Here is a 26,549-nt window from a genome sequence, read left to right as displayed (position 1 = left end):
TACTCCACCAATTGAGTCACTGCAATTCCCATGAACGTGCAATAGAATTCAAATTTAAAAGAAAAATCAATTAAATGAAATAAAAAATTGAAAACTCACCTTCTTGTTCAAATCCATTTTAGCAGCAGATCCAAAATCAGCCAGTTTTACATGCCCTGAATGGTCCAAGAGGATGTTATCCGGTTTAACATCTCTTTAAAAAAAAAAAAAAGAAAAAAAAAAAAAAGAGAAAAAGAAAGAAAAGAGTTTAATTGAATGTGACAATTTTATCCCAATTCAGTCTCACAGCAAACCAACAAATAATTATACAAGCTAATGCAATGTTTTAAAGCTTTTTTGGGGGTTTTTTTCTCTCCTTATTTCTATTCTTTTCATATTCAAATTGATTCAGTGACCTCTTCATTTTTTCTACTTCAATCTTTATGGTTTGAAGAACTAAATTAAATATAGAATACAAAGGGAAGAAAATTGTTACATAAAAGTAATGTAAGAGAAATGTATGAAGTCTTCACAAGGAGCGAGTGAAATTTTGTTAATAAAATGATTAGTCACTAACATTTTTTTTGTGTGGAATAATATATTTATACAGTGTTTTGCAATGAAGATATAAACATGATTCATTTCCCTATCAGAGAGATTAAAATTTTAAAAAAGAAAGAAAAAAGAAAAGATTCTACCTGTGAATGAACCCCATTTTGTGAAGACTGTTGATGGCAAATGCAGTCTCTGCCAGGTAAAATTTGGTCATTTCCTCATCAAGAATATTATCATGCCTGTTAAAATAAGAAACAATGCCTTATTAAAATCATCCATTAAAGATGAACCCAATTGAGTTATTAAATTAATATTTTTAGACAACTTTTGACGAGTATACTTGACTGAGTAAATCAATCCAAGAATAAGAATAAAAATAAGAAAAGGATAAGATTAAGAGGAGTAAAAATACGATAAATTGAGAAAGGGAAAAAACCTTATTAGGAAAATAAATAAAAGATTTGAAATTTTGAAAAACCTCCATGATCTTGCATCATATTTAGACATGAAAATATTGAACGGTCGCCCCAAAAAATTATTCATTCGCAAGAGACATTCACATAGCAATCTATAATTCAATAATCTTTAATTTTGAATGATAGGGTGAAAACAAAGTAGTCTACGTGCCAAGTAGCAGGATGTCTGACTGAAATTCAAACAAGCTGAATTGGATTTAGCCACAGTGTGTATTATTTTACTGTTCTTTTCAAGTCCCAATGCTTGTTAAAATATTGAGAGTACAATAGAAGTGTTCATAAACCTGTGTTTCAGGGTCACTATGACAAAAAAAAAAAAGAGAAAAGAAACCAGGCACAATTAAAAATTGGCCGTGTCATATCTTATATCTTACCTGGATAATAATGACAATAAATCTCCGCCAGGATAAAAATCCATAACAAGATACAAATTGACAGAATCCTGAAAGGCATAGTGAAGTTTCGTGATCCAGGGACTGCTTATAGCGGAGGCCATGATATTTCTCTCCTCCTCAAAGAATGACATCTGAAAAATAAACAAATATAAAGTTGAAATAGGTTTTTCATAATTTTTCAGAAAAGACAATATTTTCACAATACTGATTAACTTAAAAGTCTTTTACTAGTTGGATAACTCCAAACATAAACAAAGATAAAATCAGAAAACTGACTCTGAATAAAAACATTATGTAAAAAAAGGACACGATAATTTGAATAAAAAGGCATAAATCATTGAAATGAAATAATTTGATTATCCAAATGTGACATGCCATATATGGATAAAAAATTTGAGTGATCAGGATTAAGTGTGCACACATGGCATTGCTATTAGATAATAATAATTATAGGAATACTGTAAACTCTTTAAAGGCAAGACATCTTTCAAATCATTACCTCTCACAAGATGTATTTGTTTCTATCAAGACACATAAAAAGCAATGCGAGCTTGGCTTCATTGAAGCTCTGGTAGCATTGCAGTCCCTTCTGCCTTGATGAAACCTGAAAGATCTAATATTAGTATCAGGCTAGGGTAAAACTGAACTCCCGCCTTTGAAGAGTTGATACACTCAGAAAATCTATGATCTTAAGTCATGCTGATACTTACATTAGGTTGTGCAAGAACATCAGACTTGCGAATAACTTTCATTGCATAAACGTCTCCAGTAGATTTGAGTTTAACAACACAGACTTCCCCAAAGTGTCCTCTTCCAATCACATCTTTCACCTCAAAATCTGCTTTACACATTCTCTTCTTCTTCAGTTCTGAAACAGCTTGGCGGTCTTTAATAAAATAAAGGCTATTAAGAAATTTAGGTTGATATAACAATTTTTATATATGATACTTAACAAAAATGCTTTTGTTTCTAAAATTGTAATAACATTACAGCTATCTAATACTAATAGAATAGTAGTCACAACATACATTTGTTGTGAGACACTTGACAACAGCTTCTTGGTACACTAAGCTGGATATTAATGTGCACCTCTGTGTTGCATGCATAGTTTGCTAATTTGGCACAACATAAACAATCTACGCAATCTTTCACAAAAACAATCCAAACCAAGACAATGGTGTTGTTTGAACACTAAATGCGCCCAAAGCGCTTAACAAAAGGATCACAAGCCAAGAGCAAGGCTTAACAAATAAGACAAGATATGACGAAGAAGAAATTATAATGAAAAAAATTTGATTTGATCCAATTATCAACCATATCAAGATGTCATAGAAGAAAATAAATAGAAAACAACCCAGTTAAATTTTATGAAAAAAAAAAGATGGGAAATGTTTTACTACTTACATTTTCCAGTGAAATTTGATACATTTTTTATTTTACTCAAATTGTCATGGGTACACTCTTCATACAGAGTAAGGAAAGCATCCATGAGGCAATCAGATTCAATGATCGTGTCCATTGCCATACCATTGGTGGTAGCCATTGTAGACCTGCAAAAGTTAATAAAAAGTAATTTTTAAAATGATAGGCTCCAAGAACTTTGAGTTTGAGGCTTAACAAAATGAAAGAAATTTCAATCCTAAATCAGTTGTTTTCATGTAATTTCTAAGCTCCAGTTGACTTAACATCCAATCCTATGAGTCATGAGAGTCAACCATTTTGATGAAATGAAATGAAATTGTCATTTTTTCCTGTTTGTTTCTGTTACCCAAGCATTGATAAACCGAAAGCCTCTATCATTATGCTCAAACAATCTTGAAACCAAAAACAAATTGCCGAATAACTGAAAAAGCTAAGAATAAAAAATTGCCCAAAACCTAACAGTAACAGTTACATAATTGTTCTCTCTTGCTCTCTCCATTCAACATCACTCACACACCTCCAATGAAACCCTCCTCACCTTGGCATTAACTCCTCCTATACCTCCAGCCCACACTAATCGGCCATGTGGTCTAGTGGTATGACACTCGCTTTCGGATCAGAAGGTCCTGGGTTCAAGCCTCGCTCAGAGCATAGTTGAGTCCTTGGAAAGGGCTCTTTACTCACATTTTCTCACCGTATTCAGGTGTAAAATCAGTACCGGGCCGTTAACAGTGTTGTCTCTGTCCGAAGAAAAAAATTTGTAACATCGCCTAACAGGCGTCATGTCTCTGTTGGCCAGGTATCCCTTGTAAAGGGCTTAGAGAGCATGTTTAGTGGATATTGTGCTATATAAAAGCTCAAATTTTTTTTATTTATTAAAAAATCCACAACGCCTTATTCGTCTGTCGCTCTCTAATCCACCACTGAGTTCCCCTACCAATCAATCCCACTCGGACAACACCAGTCCATTCCGACTTGATGGTTGAGAGTAGTAATGTTGTGTAAATCCATAAAGATAATGTTGGAGTAATAATATTATTGTTGTCTTTGGCAACTACTACAACAACTCTTGTGTTTGTGTGCGCATATACGTGCTCCGAATGTTCAGGAAAATAAACGTGACCTATATTTTTCAGAACACTCGGGGAAATAAACTTGAGCTCTATGTCTCCGAACGATCAGGAAAATACACTTGATCTCTATTTCAAATTCTTGACAAAACGACGCTGAACTCTATTTTCCCAAATACTCTGTAAAATAAGATTATGATTATACAGTTTCCAATCCGACAGATTCTATGTTAAGTAGGCAATTTTTTCTTCTCCTTTATAATTTATTGTTTGTTTGTTTTTGTTGTTGTTAAGAAAAGACAGATGAGAGATTGCAAGGTTTCAGTCGTCCAACACAAAAATTTGTTTTATTTTCTTTTTTATTGTTTCAGTTTTCATTTTTTCTCGTTCCTCAATTTACTCATTGTTTATAAAATTCATTTACAGTGCAACCTCTGGATAACGACAATCCCTGGACAGCGACATTGACCTCTGGTCCCAATTTTTTTGCTATATGTTATTTGTAATAAAACCCCCCCAAATAGCGACATACATTTTAGCAAAACCCCTGTTTAGTGACATCGTTATAACAATAATAGTATTAATAGGCAGTTGGTATCGATGCATGGTAACGGACCATCGTCATCTCGTAGTCTTCCCATCCCCAATGAGATCGCTTTGTTACAGTTACAGACCAATCAGAACACATATTTACTTCACTGCATGGAGCCAGCGATTGTTCATATGGAACCACAGCAAAAGAAGTTTATCAGTGGATGGAACTCTCAAGTCTCAAGACTCAAGGGTCCATTAACCTTCCACTTCCATGTCAGCTACCTGTCTGAGGTCAGTGGAGATGAACTGATATCATGCAATGCCGTGTCCAATGGGAGAAACTATGGATATTTATGGTGTTATGCTATTTGTTGGAATAGCAGCGAAAACAATAATGCAATGCAACCTCTTTCACTTAATTTTCATTTGAAAAATCAGTTGTTTCTCTAAAAGCATCAGTCAGATTGTGGTTAATACCAGTTTTTTTTTTTTATATCGCAAGATGTAGATCTACTAATTTTTAAGTCCTTGTGAATTTTGATGCACTTAAATAAACATGTTTTTGTATTTAAAATTAAAACTCATCATCATCGACAGTATCAGTAAGTAACAGTAGGCACTTAAATGAAAATTCAGTTTTCAAATGACAGTATAAAATCTGGTTTACTATGATGCAGTATACCATCCCGATGATAAAACCGTTTGAATTTTGTCTCTAGGTTATATAGAAGCAGAGTTATTCAATTTTTTTTATGCCTTAAAAACACCCAAAATTTACTATAGGAATCAGCCTGAAATTGGGCACCAGCTGAGTGAAAAAACGAAAGGGGATTCCCCTGTAACACTGTGACGTCACAAGGCTAGGAGCCAATGACCGACGCTGACCACGGCAGTCCAAGCTGAAATGGCGTTACTTTGGTAGATTTTGAAATGAGTGTGATTTTACGGAATGCTCAAAGGGTATCCTGGAAGCAGTTTTGAAAGTTGAAAATGGTATCATTGGAAAGGAAAATGATTGAATTTTATGATTATTTATTTTTAAGGGGATTTTTTCATGAATGATGATAAACGGCTTGATTTTCTTGCCCACTGCAATTAAGCTATCTTTCCATTACAATATCTTCTAAATGAATTTAAGGAGGAAAATGGTAATTGTACCAAATGATAGGGCGTTCAATGCCCTTTATTTTAGTATTTAATTTATCCAATTCTGTAAATAAATACCAGAGATATCTCAATTTAACCAAGCCATGGTTTTAGCCTGCAGCTCACAAACGATAACTAGCGGTCACACAGGTGAATGGGAGAACTGTGACACAGATTTAGCCATTCATTTAAGTGCCTAGTAACAGTATCGCATGGAATCCATGATGGATTCGTTCGCTTTTTTTGAACTTAAAATTGTGTTGTGTGGTGTTATCATGTTGGCACTTATTTTTAGTTTCGTCAAATGGCGTTCGATCACTGTTTCAAATAATCACAATGTCAACAATGCATTCCTGGTAATAGTAATGATAGATAGTGAGTGATATGAAGTGTCATGGAATGGAAGTGGAAGATGGGGCCTGACTGGGGAGACGAAGAAGAGAAGCATCGCTTCATTTCATTGCTTAAACTAAACTAAGTTTTGTTCTCAACCCATTCTTTCAGTTTCGAGTGCCATGACTTACTTGTTTATTCAACTATATAATAATTTCTGTTCTTAAAAGTATTGCTTTTAATCCATGTTTTCAAAATTTGTTTCAAATTCAAAACAAACGCATCTCGGACAAAAACAAAAGTTCGAACTGCCCGCACAAAAGGGACGTTACTCCTAAAATCCTATCTTTCTCAACACAGCCAATCAACACCAGCGGATCTCAATTAGAATGCCAGCTTGGAATTTTAAACGCCATTAAAGAAAACAAAAAAAAAAAAAAAAAAACCAACAAAAAAAACAACAGTGATGACTGATATTATGACCATAATAAATTACATTAAAATACATTCATTATTTTAATGAAAACTTTAATCATTTCAAACTAGTCTATGAAACAATTATTACGTACAAAACAAATTTATAAATGTTGGCCATTTTTCCCTTCAAACAAACTGTCAGATTTTTTTTTGCATAAATTGCCAAACAAGTCAAATAGTCTTATTTAAAAAAAAAATATAAATTTTGATCTAATGTCTAATGTCTTTAGTCTTTAGGACACTATTTCTGCTAAAATGAACATAACTATAGGAAACTTTAACGATAGAAAATGGATTGGAAACTTCAACTTAATAAACGAAGACAGATAATATGGACGTTTCGGGTTTTCTCTTTTTTCATCCATTTTGTTGATAAATTGAAAACCTGAAACGTCCAGATATATCTGTCTTTGTTGATTAAGCACCCAATCCTATTCCTATGGGTAGTTATTGTTTCGAGCTTCAAGCAGCAACATGTTAATAATTATAGGAATAAAGCTTATATTTTTTAAGCACAGAGTCATGAACGATTTTAAAAAGCGTTTTGGTGTTCAAAACGCCAAACTGGTAATCTGATTCAAGCGTGGCTTATACAGTGCATGCCGCATAAAAGTTCGTGTATTGAAGGTTCTATAGATAGTATGAAGTTGACGTCACTCAGGTCTTTGTCATTGGTTTTTTGCTATCCGCGTTTATGAGTAATTCTCACTAAACTGTATTAACCAGACTATAAACGTTCAAGGTTACACATAGTTTTGTGTGTTGGTCCGTTATACTTCCGGATGACAATGTTGTGAGCTTCTTAGCCAAGAGCAGACTATCTATAGATGAAAGGTGCATTTGATTTAAGTGTAGTGCTCAATGTATAGATACGCGTGTTTAACTACCAGCAATTATATGAAACACAATAGCACGTGGATGTCGTCACTCCAAGCATGTTTAGTCAAAAGAGGAACGGGGCCATTGGATGAACCAGTGTAAAAATAAATAATAGAAGCTGGTAATCTCCAGTGGCATGAGACTAAAATTAAAACTTTATATTCTTTATTCTTTAAAACGCATCACAAAATATACGACCAGCTCTTCTTTATAAAACGGAATTACTATGGATCAAGAATGGAATTAATTGTGTCATGAAAACGCCCCTTATCGTTTTAATTTTTTTTTTTTAAGTCCAAACTGCCTAAAGTTCTGCTAGTTTGTTTCCTATCTCCGATCGGACTCGGAGGCCTTTCTGATCTACCATTGGAGTAGCTAACACGAGTCCGAAAACAGAGGAAAATTATCGTCCACAAGGGAATTTCAGACCGTGTCTATGGCCCGCTAAACACCTACCGTTAGAAATGTCAGTTAGAAAAGTCTGTTAGAAATGTCAGTTAACCCGTGGCACCGCGTGCCATCCACAACACACAAGTATACCTCGAAACAATCCCGTGATCTGAAAGTGAAGACTTAAGATCTTGTAGTAACATTTCAATCAAAAGTGGGGATGAAGACGAAAAACAAATAATATTATATCTTGAGCGTCAATTTAAACTGACAAGTGATTAACTGCCCAGAACTTTATAACTTTTGGTCACGTTGGCGTAATTCATACACCATTATGATACACGAATTTGAGAAAGATACATTAAATGTTTACCCAAATGGGGTGTGGTCGAAAATCATCCAACATTTCGGGGAGTGTAGAATTAAGCATAACTAAAAGAAATGGAGTAGGAAAGTGCCAAAAGACAATAGAGAATAAAAATTTTGAGGCAGCGATGGGGGGGGGGGGGGGGGGGGGGGTTGAACCCGCGACCTTACTGGTACGACAACTCCGCCTGGCCGGGGAGAGCGTGACTCTACCGTATGCGCTATCCACGATCCTAAAAAAAAAAAGATCGTCTCTAACCTTAGTCTTTTATTAGAGCCTTCGCTTCCTGAATTCTTGAAGTCACGGGTTCAACACACACACAACCGCCGGGAAGTTAGTTGGCCAGCATTTAAGCTTAATAGCCAATATTCTCAACACAAACATGTAACATAGAAACGATTGAGACATTGAGTATGCTCCGGTATTTGGGGTGAATGTTTAATTCAGAAATGTGAGTGGAGCAGGCACTTATGTTGATAACAACAAGAAATGAAGTGTGCGGGAAAGTACCAGAAGACAATAGAGAATAAAAATTTCGCGGCGGCGATGGGGGTTCGAACCTGCGGCCTTACAGGTACGACAACTCGCAAGCACGTGCAGCGGTTGGGAGCACGTCCGGAATTCCAAAAAGCAAGAGTGTAAGAATCGTATATTATTGTCCGTTGGACGACGGAGCCAGGATAAACCCCAGTTTCATGGTCCTTATGATTTTAGTGGATTACTTTTTATTATATAGTAATCCTTCAGAGCCACGAGACCCGCCATGGAGTCGGAGTTTATCCCGGTTTCTCTAGCGTGAAATGGTCAATAGCAATTGCTTGCTACCCTTTTGATAGGACTCTAGTCTATTGCAAAGTACTTCCGCTACCCAATCACAGCTGGATGGACAGGGGGTCAGAAAACATATCTCGACTGTACCTGGGATCGATCTCGGACAATTTAAATATAAGAATAAGTTGGACAATTAACTCATTCTGGCATATTAAGATTTAATCTTACAGCGATGGCGTTTGATCAATTTGCGCACACGGTCTTTTATTAAGACACAGTTTTTGTATCAGTGAAACCCGAAACCTTATCTACCTTGGTTTACATACAAATTACATAATTGTCATCTACTAGTAAGCACAATCAAGACGTCCAACTTCGAGACTCCGAGTCCAGGCAGACGGCGATCATGGAGGTTTAAAGTAGAGGTTGTCATACTTTCTGTGAGACGGAGTAGAAATAAAGGAGCAAAATAATGGTAAGCACTTTTTTTTCTATAATAAAGGCCTTATAATTATCCATACATTTTGTTGAGTCTCCGGTTGTTCGCCATTTTGACTCGAGTCATTGAAACTTATTAAATGTAAGTTTTGAAGTGTGCATTTATATCAACGTACACTTAGTAGCAGGTCTGATAACCCAAATTGTTACTGACTCAATTTTGTAATGGAAATACCCTCAAATCAACGCGTAACACAATGTCCGATACAGTACTGTTCAAGCCCATCATTGCGTTAGCTTATCAGGCCAGCAAAAATACGTGTTATTTTTGTGCTCATCATCATCATCATCATCATCATCATCATCATCATCATCATCATCATCATCATCATCATCAATTTTATTATTATTATATTATTATTATTATTATTATTATTATTATTATTATTATTATTATTATTATTATTATTATTATTATTATTATTATTTTATTATTATTATTATTATTATTATTATTATTATTATTATTATTATTATTATTATTATTATTATTATTATTGTTATTATTATTGTTGTTATTATTATTATTATCATTATTTTTATTATTGTTATTATTATTATTATTATTATTATCATCATCATCATCATCATCATCATCATCATCATATCATCATCATCATCATCATCATCATCATCATCATCACCCTCATCATCAAGATCATCATCATGATCATCATCATCATCATCATCATTATTATTATTATTATTATTATTATTATTATTATTATTATTATTATTATTATTATTATTATTAGCATCATCATAATCATCATCATCATCATTATTATTTTTACTATTATTCATATTATTATCATCATGATTAATGTTTTAACATCATAATCATAATCATCCTCCTCCTCCTCCTCCTCCTCTTCCTCCTCCTCCTCCTCCTCCTCATTATTATCATTATTATTATTATTATTATTATTATTATTATTATTATTATTATTGCTATTATCATATTAACATCATAGTCATAATCATCACAATCATCCTGCGGCAGTTTACTATTTGTGAGGCTATATGGTCTAGTGGTATGACACTCGCTTTCGGATCGGAAGGTCCTGGGTTCGAGCCTCGCTCGACGCATAGTGAGTCCTTGGAAAATACTTTTTACTCACATTCTCTCACCGTACTCAGGTGTAAAATGAGTGCCTGGCCGTTAACAGCGTTGTCTTTGTCCGAAAAATTGTAATATCGCCTAACAGGCGTCATGTCTCGTCCTACATGTTAAATGTTGCTGTTGACCAGGGACCCCTTGTAAAGCGCTTTGAGCACGTTAAGAGGATATTGCGCTATATAAAAGCTCAATTTTATTTTTTATTTTTTTAATTTTATTTATCCTCCTCCTCCTCCACATCATCATCATCATCATCATCATCATTATTATCATTGCAATTGTTGTTATACCGATCTCAGTTAAATCTGGCGAAGACAACATACGGCGTCCCATGATAAAGGTAAAAAAACAGTTGGCCACAATAACTTTCCACGTTCTAGAAACCCGTATAAATCTAAGAGCTTAATTTCTATGACCATCTACACTTGTGTCTATTCCCCAGTGTGCCTTACGACCAGCCCAGCTGATGGTCTCAACCCTGTTCTTCTGCGGATTACTGATCGGAAGTAAAGGCGAAGACACTCGGTTTTTGGGAGTGGGCTACAGCCTTTTAACTGGAAACCCCGACGGTGGATTAACGTCTCAAGGCGGAGTGGACCCTGGACTTCTATACACACGGAAAATCTTTGATCTTAAGAATCCTCATGCTGTGGAATTGGAAAAGAGAACAGGTTGCGCGAGAGTACAGTCGACTTCCGTTTTCTATGGCGGGAAATCGTACCAAAACAAATTGAAAACAAGCGTCTCAATCGGAGGTGGAGCGAATGTTGGCATTGCCAGTTTTGCTTTTAGCTTGAGTCCTCGCTTTGAGAAGGCCCGTCAAGAAACGACAAACGAACATAAGGTCTTCCAAGATGACCAAATCACGTGTAATCTTGGCCGAGAGAGATTTAAAGAAGAGTTGGCTCAGGCATATTCCTTGTCGGTGACAGAAGGTTTCGCTGCTGCCGTATGTCGATTGTTGTCTTATTACGATAAGCACAGCTACATGGCATTCTTGGATGACTGGGGCACGGTGATTATTATTTATTTTTGCCTCCTTCAGAGATGAATTTACTTTAAAGTTTTATCTATCCATCGATGTATCTACCATCCTACTCACATTACCTGTTTATCTATCTATCTATCTATCTATCTATCTATCTATCTATCTATCTATCTATCTATCTATCTATCCATCTATCTATCTATCTATCTATCTATTGTCTACCAATTTATCTATCTATCTATCTATCTTTATCATGTCACGAACGTCTGTGTTGTGTCTATTTAAATTCTCTTTACCGACGTACCTCTTTACCGATCCTAATTATATAATAATTTGTACTGTGGTGATACTGGTGTCGAAGTACAATAATTGTCACGAAAAATAGTTAGTGATCAGGATTTCAGTAGTGGTAATAATAATAATAATAATAATAATAATAATAATAATAATAATAATAATAATAATAATAATAATAATGATAATAATAATGATGATGATGATGATGATGATAATAATAGTAATGATGATGATGATGATGATGATGATGATGATGATGATGATGATGATGATAATAATAATAATAATAATAAGGATGATGATGATGATGATGATGATGATGATGATGATGATAATAATAATAATAATAATAATAATAATAATAATAGTAATGATAATAATATATCATGATAATAATGATGAAGATGATGAAGATGATGATGACGATGATGATGATGATGATGATGATGATGATGATGATGATGATGATGATGATGATATATTCTTGATTTCTATAGCACGTTACAATGGAGGTAGAACTGGGATACAAAAACATCACACGCTTTCAGAGCACTCTGTCGTCTTTCGTTGAGCACGTCAACACAGTGGTAAGCGTACAAACTGTTAAAATAGATTTATTAAATATTGATGATATTGAAGATTTCGGTTAGATATGTTAGGCCGCGTGTCCACTGACACGGAAACGACCCATAAACGACCCGTCTTTGTGTGATTCTGATATTACTTTTTAGATTTGAGCTATAAAAAAGTGTTTATTAAAAAGAATATACATCTCAAAAGAAGGAAAAAGATGATGACTCATCACACGGGCCGACCAAAATGGGACATGAACTATTCCCAAAGTCTCGCCGGAAGTCGGTTATAGACGCTAGTGGACACGTGTTGCTTCGCATATAATAGTTAGGGATAAGAAATTAATGGTGTCCGCCTTTTTTTTTTTATTTTTTTATTTTTTGAAGGGCTGCCGACTTTTGGTCGGTTTGTTTTTGATGCTGTGGACACGGGACCTTAAGCTTACAAAGAACTGGAGTATATGTAGATAATAAAAGCAATATATGTCGTTAACTTGAAACTGCTAAAATAAAAACCTCCAATAGATAAGGCACAAGTTATTGTCTACTTCATTGTCCACATTATTTCTGGTTAAGGAGAAAATCAAAAAATCGAAATCATAATTTGTCTTAACTTCAACAATTAACCAATTAACTACCGTAGTCTGGAAAAACACATATTTAAAAATTGGGCCAGAAAACTCGTCCTTCAATATCGATCGAATTAAATGACCCTCGTCTAGGCAAAATCTCTCAAACCTGGGACTTCGCGAAGTCCCAGGTTTGAGACTTTTGCCAAGACGAGGGCCACTCGAATCGATCGATTTTTGAAGGACGAGTTGTCTGGCCAAATTCTTAGATACGAGTTTTTCCAGACCACGGCAGTTTACTGGTTAAATTGGAGTCTAAATTTGTCTTCGTTATTGTCGATGTAGTTCCACCTTTCAGATCAACCAGCAAGAGCATCCAATTAAAACTTTTCAAAATTTCAACACAGAGCGGTGTTGATGTTTCTGTGGGAGGAAGTTACATGGGCTATGGCGGCTCTCTGAATGTCAACTTTGAACAGTTTAAGTCCCGGTCTCAATTCCAGCATAAATTCGGATCGTATCAGACTACACTTAAATCAGGAACTCCCAGCATGCCCGAGCCAATTGGTAAGAATAACAGTGGTTTTACACGAAGCATGTTCATCAAAATTAGTTACATTATAATATGTAGTCTATATATTTTAAAAAGAGGAAACAGATCTTTATAGTCAGATTAATCCAAGATTCGGACGTGTGAAAAGCACAACCATAATTATTTGATACCTTGGATAGAGTGCCTATCTATCGCAGATTACTCTGATTACACCAGAGGACGGCGGGACTATCGACATTTCTTTTATTTTTTTTTCATTGAGCAAGAAAATTAATACTTGTCGATCACTTTGTGGCGCTGCATTGTTATCTTAATATTTTTTTTTTCGAGGCAAATATATTTTACTTGAGATATATAAAGGGAATTCATATTTATTTATTATGTGTAGTTATGGGAATTCATATTTATTTATTATGTGTAGTTATCAACCACCTGCCAATATTATTAAAGCGGACCACACATTCTTTGATACGTTAATAAAGAGAAAATGGACAAAGCTTCATTCATACGCGTGAGTCACGATAGCCCAAAGGGTAAGCAAGGACAGTCAGAGGAATTCCTTATATCATGATAATGAGACAGTTGCTTACATAATGGGTGCTGCCAAAAAGTAAAGACGGATTTTACTCTTTGGAATCCATAGTCTAAAGTTGATAAAAATATTTTATTTTGTTTTCTAATGATTATAAACTAAATTGCCCGATTACATTATATGCGTATAGTAGGCTATCGGATAGACAAGTCTGGAAAAATCTAATAATTTGAATAAACACATTAAAATACCATCTTTTGACTACTTTTTAAAAAAAACAGGGCTGAAACTGGAGCCAATCCATACCGTCCTTGACAGTGTTTATTGGCAGAATAAGACAAAACTGATGTCCCATGGTGTCTGCAGTTCCTCTGATCTAAATGCACTCTCCCAAGTCAGAGCAAACCTGATCAGAGCTGTCAATGATTATGCTGCCTACAAACAAGCAAGTTTGCCTACAGGTAATAATAGATTTGTTACATTACAGTATCCTATCGACATGTCTCTGTCCAGAATCTAAATTACTGGATAAACGAATTTTTAAAGAACTTAAACTAAAGTCTTGGTTGGGGGTCCCGTTTAAATGTTAAAGGGTAAAGCTGTGTTAACTGCTTTGTCTATGGTCATTTTTTTTTTCAATTGAAGAAGTCTTGAAATTGTCATACGCAGAGCTGAGTTACCCGTTAATGATTTCAGGTAATAAGATAAGTTGTTATCAGCTATGATTGTAAAATGGTTTTATTGTTATGATTTTAAGTTGAGTATTCATTTCATTACTGATGTTTTCACGGCTTTCGTTACAGAGCTCTTTCCCCGTTAAAAGTCGTTTGGTAACAAAGTGTTCTGATATATATATATATATATATATATATATATATATATATATATATATATATATATATATATATATATATATATATATACTTTTAAAAAAAAATCTTTAAAAAAAATATTTATTTGTTTATTAAAAAAAAAAAATTTATAAAGACATTTCAATTCTGGACACACATTTTAGGATAATAGGAGGCGGTTGGTTTTTTTGTTTGTTTGTTGCTGTAGGTCTCTTCCAACACAATTGAGGTTATATGAGAGACCGCTGAAACAAAAAAAACAAGCAATCTAACAAAAATAGTACAAATGTAAATCAAAATCATAACCTAAAGATATCATAAGCTAAATTATAAATAACCAAGAACAAACAGGCAGAAGATTTACAGAAAAAAAATATCCCCTGTCAAAAATACAATCACAAACCAAAGAAGCAGGATAGGCTAGTAAAGAGAAGAAGAAACGACATCACTATCGGATCGTACACCCATGCGAACATCATAGGTATATGATTCAAGGGTGATGCTCCCATCCAACCACCCGCTGGAGGCGGATGAATATTCATATATCAAATATCATTTACGTAATAACTCTCCGATATGTGTTTTATAAGATGAATAGAATGTTTTTTTTTTTTTTTTTACTATGATGCGTACAAACCTAAATAATCCAGTTGCTATTTTTCAAACTGAAATGACAAAATGAGACAAATGAGTAGATCGAACGGATAGATTACGGGGTGGCGTCGATAACAATGCTATAATTATAATAGTTCAGAGGCAGAAAACTAAAAACATTGCAATTCGTCATTTTGAACATGTTCGACTTCTATATCCAAACAGATCCCGACCTACGCATACCGCTGGCATGGCCAAAAGGTACATACGGACTGTATATGTCCACCAGTGGCTGTCCCGTCGACAAATCAACGTCTTGGTTCAGTGGATGGAGATACCAGGATTGTGAGGATTACAACCCTCATAATGACAGGTCAAGCTCCCTGCATCTGCATGGTGAGTCAATCTAATCAATGAATATCAAAGACGAATAAGCTGTTATCATTTGCTATAAAGATACGAGAGTGAAAAACAGGGAGCAGGCACCAGTGGAAATTACAGTGCCAGGCAACTAAAAAAAAATTTAAAAAATAGAAAAGTCAAATCATGCATACTCCTAAAAATTCAACGAAGGCGAAGGTTTAAGGTTTTTTATCCCTTGCATTTTTTCTTAATGTCCTGTTTGGCAAAGTATTATACAAACACATGCGCATCGATACAAACCTTTTTAGATATTAGTTTTGCACTTGTGCTTATTCCCCGATTTTCAACTTTCACGTTTTCGAAAACTATAATATCTACATAAATGAGCATATTTTCATAATATTCTTTGACTTCGTCTGTTTGTTTTTAAACAATGGTAAATAAGTTCCAGCCACATGGTAAATGAGCGTCCCCTTTAAGATGCCTTAAAATGTCCAAAAACCACTGACACTTATCGGGGGGTCTCAGAATTTTTTTTTTCTCAGGAGAGATCTTTTTCTGTATTTTTCTTTGTTTTGTCTGGCTTCTTATCAAACACACCTTATTTGGTTTTCATTATTCAAATTCTGCTGCCATGTGGACGGAAGAATATAAAGGTCATTCCTTCATTAGTTATGTGGAACGTTTGCCACAAGATTGTTATATATTTTTTTATATGCCAGACTCCCTTATTGGGGCGCAAAACGGGTATCAATTCAGATCATTTATATTTTTCATCAAAATGTTTTTTAAAAAAACCCCAAAACAACCTATAATGACGATACAGAATGATTAAAGCCGCCTAATAAAGGAATTATTTTTTTTTTAAAAAGACCCACACCGCCCCTTAAAATGGTCTATTTTTTTTTCTCCAGTGGATCTAATTTAATCAATGTAATTCATTCTGAAAGTAGTTCTCATTTATTTCCAATCTCACAATCCCAGGAGACTTCGAAAAACAGGATATCCTGACCTACTTCTGCATCAAAGGCTCTCAATCAACCCCATATGCCCTAGACTGGCCAAAGGGCGATTACTGTGTTTTAAAATACGGAACTTGCCCTAGTGGTTTCAAGGAAGGATGGCTGTCATGGGATGACGAGGACGACAAAAACAACAACGAATATGGAGGTTATTTGCCAGATGGCGTTTATGATGACAATACCAAGATATTTTATTGTTGTAGGTAGGTGACATTGAAGTTGAAGTAAAATTTGTGGACTTGTGGCATGACATTCGCCTTAGGATCGGTGGATCCCTGGTTCGAGTCCCGCTATATATATATATATATATATATATATATATATATATATATATATATATATATATATATATATATGTGTGTGTGTGTGTGTGTGTGTTGAAAAGGAATGAGAAATTAAAAGATTAAACATAAGATATTGAGGCATTGAAGATTCCGATTATACAATTTTTCAAAAACCTGTACCACTCTTAAGGGTGTATCTTTTGACTATTTATTTATTTTCCCCTTTCCCCCGCAGAGATGATGGTCTCCCGACAGTCCAGATAAACCTACCAGTGGATAAGCCGTTTTACCTTTTACGCCATACACGATCGTGTCAGAGAGTACGAGGGATGAATGTTATAGAGGAATATGTGTTCTGTCACGAGGAATGGTGGCTCTTTACTTCTAAAAATCAAAAGGTGAGGAGGAAAACAAACAAACAAACTGGAAACCCCCGAACCCCCCCCCCCCTCCCAATAAAAAAACAACAAAAACTATGGTCGCAATTTGAAGCCTTGCCTTGATGCTCAATGATGTGAACATGGCTGGCTGTTCACGACTTGTAAAAGCCTTGTAGAAAAATGAAATGTCAGCTAAGACAAAAGTTGAGCCGAATTTTGTAATTCAGCAAGGTACCTTGTGGGATTAAATGTCTAAATGATTCATTATTCTTTTTTTTTTTGGCGGGGGTGGGGAGGGGGGGGGATAAAAATAACTTTGCTTTGTTTCCCCTCTTATCATCAGAATAAAAAAGTAATTTAAAATGAGGTATTTGCTGTGATTTACACACACACACACACACACACACACACACACACACCACACACACACACAACTTAAAATGATGGAGTGTAATCCCGTACTCATGAAATAACAAAATTATCTCAATTCCCAAAAACCTTACTTTCTTAAATAAAGACAAACGGCCAACAAATTTTCCGAGTTGACCTCCATAGATGAACGGAACACCGTGAGTAAAAAAGTTAATGAAAATGAAATGTTTCCTTTCCCCTAGCGGCCATTAAGTTGAAAAAGAGTAAATATAGCACTTTTTGGAAATAAATGCAATCTGCAAGACATTCAAAACGTTAGCTAGAATATTGAATGGAAAATATAGACGTCTACTTCAAAATGTTTAAAAAAAAATAAATCAAAATGGTGCTCCAATGGGAATTTATATCAGAAAACTCACGCAACTTTCATCTTCAATTATCTATAATTTTTACAAGCATTGTTTTAAATATCATACAGTATGTTGATCGATTTTAATGTCCTTCTCAAGTCAAATTATCTTTTTTAAATTTAATATAAAAGGTCCATTGCAGCTATACGATCATAAACAAGAAACTTATCCCAGTTCTATAAATATTTGAGATAAATACGTATCTATGGATGTAATCGCTATCTGCTGAAGTCCCATGCTTTATGACTGAACAGTAATTACAAGTACAAACAAAACATATATATATATATATATATATAATATATATATATATATATATATATATATATATATATATATATATATATATACATATGCGTGTGTGTGTGTGTGTGTTTGATGAAAAGGTAAGGAACACAAGGAACGAAATTTAAAAGATTAAAAGTAAGATATAATGGCATTCAAATTTCTAATTATACGCGTATAAACGGTACAATATATTCGTAGTTATGCCTTATTTGTAATTGATTCATAACTTTTTCCTCATGTCATCCAAACAGAGTGGTGGTTCACATCCTTTCGATGACGGCGACCATGACAATCACAAAATCCACTTTTGCTACTACTACCCTGCCGGTTGGTCTATCACTGATGGACTTGTGGATGGTTCCACTGGGATTGTTGGCTAGAGGCCCTATGCACAATTCTCTATTATAAATGACAATAATATTTGAAGTGGTGTATAAGTTTCAAGTGTAATTAACCCTTTATGTAAATGGATTAGTTTTGTTATAAATCAAAATAATACACACTGTTCATTAAAAAAACAACCCCCCCAAAAAAAAAAACAAAACAAAAAAACAAACAAACAAAACAATAATAATAGCGATAATCCCCGAGTCGAATGACTGATATTGCTCTTATAGTAAAACTACAGTTAGATTTACAGTAATATTCAAGTAAATAATGGGATAAATCATGAGGTGAACTTGATATAGTATTTAATGATGTCGAATTATCGAGGGTTTTTATTTTTTTTCAATAATAAAGATATATAATTTGAAAACATTTCGGTTTAACCGCAAACGTTTTAAGTGTTAGCAGCTTTCATTGTATTGCCTCCCTTTCGGTAATAGTCGAGATAAGATTAAAACGTCTTAGGCTGTAAAATGAGTGCATCCAATTTCATCTCCGTTCCGTCTTGCCCTCCATTTGACATTTCCTCTCAATCGGTCTCGTGTTTTTACCCAAGTGAGTGCAACTTACTCGTTTTAGTTGCCGAACGGTACAGGAATCGAACGCGGACGTTTTATCTAGGAAGTTAAATTCCTTTCAATTTGTTATTGTTTTTAGAACACCTTTGGATGACCAGTTCTCACTAAATAAATGTTTGAATAGTAACGTAAACGTTTTAGGTTACACGTAGTTTTGTTTGTTGGTATGTTCCATGTGTTTGTTGTGAGTTAATTACAGAAATGTATAGCGTTTATGACACACTAATTCTTCACGAACATGAGAGGAAGTTGAATGCACTCAGTTTACAGCCTAATTCAATGCCATGAACGGAGAGAGAGAGAGAGAGAGAGAGAGAGAGAGAGAGAGAGAGAGAGAGAGAGAGAGAGAGAGAGAGAATAGTATTTTGTTTTTCTCTTTAGTGGCTTTACAGTGCTCGAGATTGAGGCACATTAAGGTAATCTCAGCGGTTGTGAAAAGGATGATGATAGAAAAGGTCAAAAGATTCAACTATCTGGTAGCAAACAATTATAAGTCGAGGGCCCGAGTTCAACAGAGATGCGTTGTTGATCAAAAAGCGATGTATCCTTGTAACAAATGTGAAACCATTAAATATTTTCACTGGATCTCCTTGAAGAGGGATATACTCAGATGTTTGTTTTTTGTTTTGTTTTTAAGGGTTTCATGATGCTTGAGAAACATTTAGCGCCAGTAAAAAAAAAAACAAAAACAAAAAACGGGATGGTAATTCTTTTCTAGAATTACAATTAAACCACCCCCCAAAAAAAAGTAAGACAAAGGGTTATTGATTCAAATAGGGAACACATATATTCCAAGAGCATACCATCAATTTACTTAGTTTGAGATCACCTAAAAGTTTCTTCCAGACACCAGCAGATCCCACCAAGAGGAATACATTCAAATTTTTACAAGATATGATCAAAACAAGTAATACAACTGTTCTATCAATATATAACAGAGAAATTATTTATAAGGAAAATAACACCTCCAAAAACTAATACTAAACATTTGACTGTTTCCCTCCCAGCTCACTCCAGCAAGGGCCAGGACATAAACAAGGCAATCCTACTCCAGAACAAAGATAGAAAACAACTCGTAATTCGGATAAAAGGGGATCGAAGACACAGCAAGTGACCTCCTGCCCACCATGGGAGGTCAGAGAACCCCACCCAGATATACTCAGACGGTTAAACAATAAGCGTTGTGATTTTAAGTAAAATCCTAAAATTGCCATGACTAATAAAAATAATGGAGAAGTGAAGTGATTGACATAGAAAACAATATTATCATCTTTCAGAAAAGATAGATTATGCTGATTGGTTTCATCTCAAGAAGAGACAGTCGACGGGGTCCGGCTGAAACCAAATAGTTTCATTCCAGAACGAAGACACAAAGCTGAATGGAAAGGAAAACTCGTAGTCGTATATATAAGTATAAGGGTATAGATCAAGGTGAAGAATTCACCGGTCTAGAGTGGTTCAGCATGCACCGGCCCTCGGGGAAAAAAATCCAGCTACCACTGGCTGACAATAAATCTTCGTACTACTTGTTTGATTTTAATGTATACTGTACGGCGTTTGCGACATCTTTAGGTCATATCAGCGTCAGTAAAAAGGAAGACAATGGGATAGTCAAAAAATTCTAGAATTACAATTAAAGCGTTCAAGAGAAAGTGAGACAAAGGGGAATGGTACAAATAGGAAACAGATGTATATTCCAAGAGTATGCCATCAATGTACTTAGTTTGTGATCACCTAAAGTCTCATCCAGACATAAGCACAAGATCCCACTAAAAGGAACACACTCAAATGTTTACAAGATATGTTGAAAACAAAATATAACTATCAGTACATAACATATTATTTACAAGGAAAAAATATAATCTCCCAAAACTAATAGTATACACTTGACTGTTTCCCTCTCAACTAAGGACTCCGACTACAATGGCAAGGGCAAAACCAAGTAATCCCATTCCAAGACATAGACAGAAAGCAACCAAGAAAACAGATATAGGGGGAAAGAAGAAACAGCAAGTGATCTCCTCTGCTCACCATGGAAGACCCAGAAGTATTCAACATGTACCAACCCTCGGGGAAAAATTCCAGCTACCACTGTTTGATAATAATTGTGTAACTTTCTTGAATAGGAAACGATGAGAAATTTCGTAAATAATAATAATTAAAAAAAAACTATTTCTTCTCTCCAAAAATGAATTCATATGATTTTATTCAATGCATAGAGTATAATATAATATGTCTTGATAATTGATACAGTATGTACAACAAAGCATTTTTTTTGGACCTGACAAAGCAACGTAATCGACAATGATATTGGCAGGAAAGTGCCAAAAGACAATAGAGAATAAAAAATGTTCGGGGCGGTGATGGGGGTTTGAACCCGCGACCTTACTGGCACGCTCTCACTGGCCAGGCGGAGTTGTCGTACCAGTAAGGTCGCGGGTTCAAACCCCCATCTCCGCCGCGAAAATTTTTTATTCTCTATTGTCTTCTGGCACTTTCCTACTCACTTCATCTCTAGTTATCAAAATAAGTACCTGCTCCACTCACTTTTCTGAATGACATTGGCAGCGACACATTTTATGTTTTGTTTCTTAAAAAACCCCCGAAATTTCTAGTGCATTCGACGCTTTGAAGAATTTCAGCTAGAGATAACAGATCTAAAGTTTACCAGTGCTAATCATTACCAAAGATGATACAAGATTGCCGCGCAAATTAAAACAGAATCAAGTTTAAAAGAGCAATCTATCTGTGTGTCGAGTTAAATACTTTCTACTAATTTTTTTTTTTTTTAAATATTCCAGCATGACATGGACATAAGGCTCCTACAGAAAGACTACAATTAAATGTTCACAAAACATATTTATAACCATGGTTTACAATACATAGATAATTTGCAGGAAAAACCCAAAAGAGCCATTTATCTGACTTTCTTCCTCTTGTATTGTGAAGTTTTATTAGCGCATGTGACATACCAGGGTGATGAGAGAAAAATTTACCGTTATGCCTATTTTGAGACCAAAAATAAACACCCCGCCAAGGTCGTCGCAGAAGATAAAAATATCTTTGTATGAGTACTGAAAATATCTTGTTTGTTTTTGTTGTATTAAGGATTTTACGGCGCTTGCAATACTTTTAGGAGAGAAGTTCTAGATATGAAGCACCAAAGAAAAATAAGACAAAGGGGACTGTTTCAAATAGGGAATTTGCACATAACACTTGATATTCTATATATCACATTAGACTGGATAGCTTCATATATTTTCGAATTGATGGTAATGTTTATTTGTTTGTTTTTAAGGGTTTTCCGGCGCTTGCATCACATTAAGATCATATCAGCGCCAGGAAGAAAGTGGGATAGTAAAAAGTTTTAGAATTACATAATTTAAAGCCCCAAAGAAAAGGTAAGACAAAGGGGAATTAGTTCAAATAGGCAACAGATGTAGATTCCAAGAGCACACTATCAAAGTACTAAGTTTGTCGAGATCACTTAAAAATCTCATCCAGACACAAGCATATGTCCCAACTAAGAGGATACACTCAAATGCTTACAATTCATATATAATATGTAAACAAAACAATACAGTACATAACAGAGAAATTATTTTACAAGACAAAAACTATCATCTCCCAAAACTCTAACAATACATTTGACTGTTTCCCTCCCAGCTCGGGTATCCGGCCAGAGCCTGGACAAAAACAAAACAAATAATCTCATTCCAAGACAAAGACAGAAAGCATGTTGGAAAACAGATATAGGGGGATAGACGACACAATGAGTGCCTCCATGCCCATTATGGGAGGTAAGGAATTGATGGTAAACGATTTTCATGTTTTGTCAATCAATAATTGGATAAATTGGCTCTGTTTTTGTCAAACCATTAAATTTAGTTCAAACACATGTAAAAATCTTATATATAATGTATATAAGAATAAGTAAAGCGGTCTCGATTTAATATCTTATGTAAAGGTAAATTTTCTCAATATCTTTGGTACATTGTTTACAATCATTTTTATAAAATTAAAGCAAACCAAATAATGACACCCTAAAAAGACAAAAAAACAAAACAAAAAAAAACGAAAAAATAAAGAATAAAACAAACAAAAATAAAGAGATTAACTCACTCAATCCTAGACATTTTTGCATCTTTTCAAATTTGGAATAAAATGTATTAAAAATGAGCATGTGCATAGATATTCTTATTCAACTATCATTACCACGTAAAAACTAAAAACATTAGCTTTGATACTAAGCCTATAATTTGTCTTAGAAAAATGTAATAAATTGGCATGGGGTAAAAGTAATCCGGGTAAACTACGGATATAGTCGGTGTTAGGGTTGAGTGAGTTAACTCCTCAGAACGACTGCCAAGAGCAGACTACAACAATTACATATTATATAAAACAAAGCTTGAATGTATTGTAGTATAATATATGACTACTGTAGAAAGAGCAAACTGGTGTGAACCAATTCTTTTGCTTTTCCAGAAACACACAACAAGCATTATGGCAAATGTAATTCTCATCGGTCAGTTTGGTGGTAATTGAGATTCAATTTTGTGATTTTAAACTGTTTTGTACACTTTTCTATGTCCTTAGTAAGCTGGCATTCTCCCCTTAACATTATATAGAATGAAATATTGGAAAATAAAAATAACTGCCATTCTCTTCCTTCTCCCCCCCCCCCCCTCCTTTCTCATCTTCATCATTAACAAAATTATAAACATTTTCATACAACGGGAGTGAGTATATTAATCAATATGGAGAGGTACATGCATAAACAATACGAAACATAGTTTATATTATCAAAATCATAAACATTTTCATACAGAGTGAGTATATAAATCACTATGGAGAGGTACATAGATATATACATTATCAGTACAAAACATAGTTTACATTATGATTTATGTTAAGATTATAATATGCTTATATTTCATGGATATATTATGAAATATGATGTTTGTTTTTATGTTTTTCAGGGTTTTACGGCGCTTGCAACACATTTAGGTCCTATAATATCAGCGCCAGTAAAAAGGAAGAAAATGGGATAGTAAAAAGTTCTAGAATTACAATTAAAGCATCCAAGAATAAGGCAGACGAAGGGGAATTGGTTCAAATAGGCAACAGATGTAGATTCCAAGAGCACACTATCAGTGTACTTAGTTTGAGATCACCTAAGAGTCCTATCCAGACATAAGCACAGGCCCCCACTAAGAGGACACACTCAAATGTTTACAAATCATATATAATACATAAACAAAACATAATACAGTGCATAACAGAGAGATGATTTACAAGGGAAAAAATATCATCTCCCAAAACTAACTATACATTTGACTGTTTCCCTCCCAGCCAGGGTATCCGGTCAGGGCCAGAACAAAACTAAGTAATCTCATTCCAAGACAAAGACAGAAAGCATGTTGGAAAACAGATACAGGAGAATAGAAGACATAGTATGTACCTCCCTGCCCACTATGGGAGGTTAGGAACCCCACCCAGGATATGAAATCTGAGTGATGAGATGACATTGAAAGCAGTAACAAACATAGTCAGGTATGTTTTCACACACACAAGTGTCTGTCTAATTTGGAAAACTCAAAATTCAGTTGAATGGAACGCCAAATAAGAAAACGAGAAATAATTGTATACACAGAATACACACACACACACACACACACACACACCTATAATAATCAACCAACCAACAAACACAATATAACAGCAAAACATGAAATTATGAATATCTTTGAAAATAGATGAATAGAAACTTGGAATTTGTAACAGACATTGAAAAAGAAATAATAATGGCAGAGCACTGAAACTTATACATGATAACATCATTAAATGGAAGACATAGACATGGAAAATGCTTATCTTGAATGAATATGGCATTGGTGTGGCGAAAACAGTAGTAAGCCAGGACACACACACACACATAAACACACACACATACACACACACACACACTCTAGTACTTGCACATCGTTTGGTTTAGACCTTATGAATCATAGATGTACACAGTAACTATCCGCCCATACATGAATGGTTAGATTTGGAGATATAAAAGGATCAATAGCACTTTGGGTCATGTGAATCTAAAAAAATCACGATTAAGAGGACGTATTCAAGTAGAGAAGAGAAGTAGACACCAGCACCAATCTTCCCACCGTTAAACTTATACCACTGAAAGCCTCATGCAGACGCTGGTATGGGTTCTCTATTCTATTAAAAAGAAAAGTCACTCAACTTGACGAAAGACAAATCGAAAGATGATTTAAAGAAAATAATATAATAATTTAAAAAAACATCCCCCCCCCCCCAAAAAAAAAAAACCCAACAAAAATACACACACACACACACACAAACAAACAAAAACAAACAAAAAACCCATCCAACAACAAAAAAAATAAAATAACAATTCTATCAAAAATTTCTACTGAAATATTTAGTTTCAATATGAAACATATTCTTTCAAACATATCTACGTTTAAAAATTGCAACAACTACATGCTGATAAAATTATTTTGCGAGCTGATTAATAAAAATATGAATCTCAAGCTTTTTGGCTATTGAATTAAGTCACAAACTGTAAGCTGTAATCCCATATATATTCAAATTATCGTTCATAAATAAACTGTAAATAAATATGGTATGTACAATCTTTAAGATATGAACTGAAATAGATCTTATAATCTCATTGAAAACTATGAAAATATATAGAATAAGAGAATAAAAAAATACAATCATGATTGAACAACTTTCAAAGGGTAAATTTTGTATTTAATAGTAACAGAACGATTGAATGATTGCCTTGGGACGTTATATTATAAGTATAATATATCTGTGAAAAAAAAACATAATAAAAGCGACTGGATTGGATTGAGGACAAGAAGTCACAGGGAAAGGATTGAAGCAACAACAACAAACTGCCCTGATAAAAAAAGAAGAGAAACTAGCAACAAAACAATTGCAAATACAATTCATAGCGAATTAAATGAAGCAAGTTTCTCAATGAAATGTCAGCTCACAATACCCCGTGGTATTTCAATATTAATCTCTGAAAAAGGTAACATAGAGGGTGGATTAGAACAAACATA

General features: G+C 34.4%; 2 protein-coding genes across 3 annotated transcripts in view; one reads left to right on the top strand and one right to left on the bottom strand.

Annotated features, from left to right (window-relative positions):
• LOC144967210 (citron Rho-interacting kinase-like) overlaps positions 1 to 6,366 on the bottom strand; it is a 52,466-nt gene extending 46,100 nt beyond the window's left edge. For both annotated transcript variants that reach the window (XM_078904152.1, XM_078904153.1), the window contains exons 1-6: positions 6,102 to 6,366; positions 2,810 to 2,955; positions 2,116 to 2,291; positions 1,385 to 1,536; positions 678 to 773; positions 100 to 193 (exon numbers count right to left, since the gene is read on the bottom strand). In XM_078904152.1, coding sequence (XP_078760278.1) covers positions 100 to 193; positions 678 to 773; positions 1,385 to 1,536; positions 2,116 to 2,291; positions 2,810 to 2,948 — 657 coding nt within the window. In that variant the 5' untranslated portion in view covers positions 2,949 to 2,955; positions 6,102 to 6,366. The remainder of the gene's footprint in view (positions 1 to 99; positions 194 to 677; positions 774 to 1,384; positions 1,537 to 2,115; positions 2,292 to 2,809; positions 2,956 to 6,101) is intronic.
• A 2,805-nt stretch (positions 6,367 to 9,171) lies between these two features.
• LOC144967209 (uncharacterized) lies at positions 9,172 to 20,148 on the top strand. The gene is made up of 9 exons (XM_078904151.1): positions 9,172 to 9,269; positions 10,855 to 11,427; positions 12,195 to 12,284; positions 13,246 to 13,405; positions 14,205 to 14,384; positions 15,594 to 15,764; positions 16,716 to 16,956; positions 17,273 to 17,435; positions 18,739 to 20,148. Exons 1-9 carry the CDS (start codon positions 9,267 to 9,269, stop codon positions 18,865 to 18,867), a joined length of 1,710 nt encoding a protein of 569 aa, XP_078760277.1. The 5' UTR covers positions 9,172 to 9,266; the 3' UTR covers positions 18,868 to 20,148.
• Positions 20,149 to 26,549: the final 6,401 nt, after the last annotated feature.

This window comes from Berghia stephanieae, chromosome 3 (genome assembly GCF_034508935.2).
Source record: "Berghia stephanieae isolate SIO BIC M18660-M18661 chromosome 3, UCSD_Bste_1.3, whole genome shotgun sequence".
In the NCBI taxonomy this organism is placed as follows: domain Eukaryota; kingdom Metazoa; phylum Mollusca; class Gastropoda; order Nudibranchia; family Aeolidiidae; genus Berghia; species Berghia stephanieae.
Note: the sequence above shows the minus strand (reverse complement) of the source record. Positions and strands in the feature narration are given on the sequence as shown.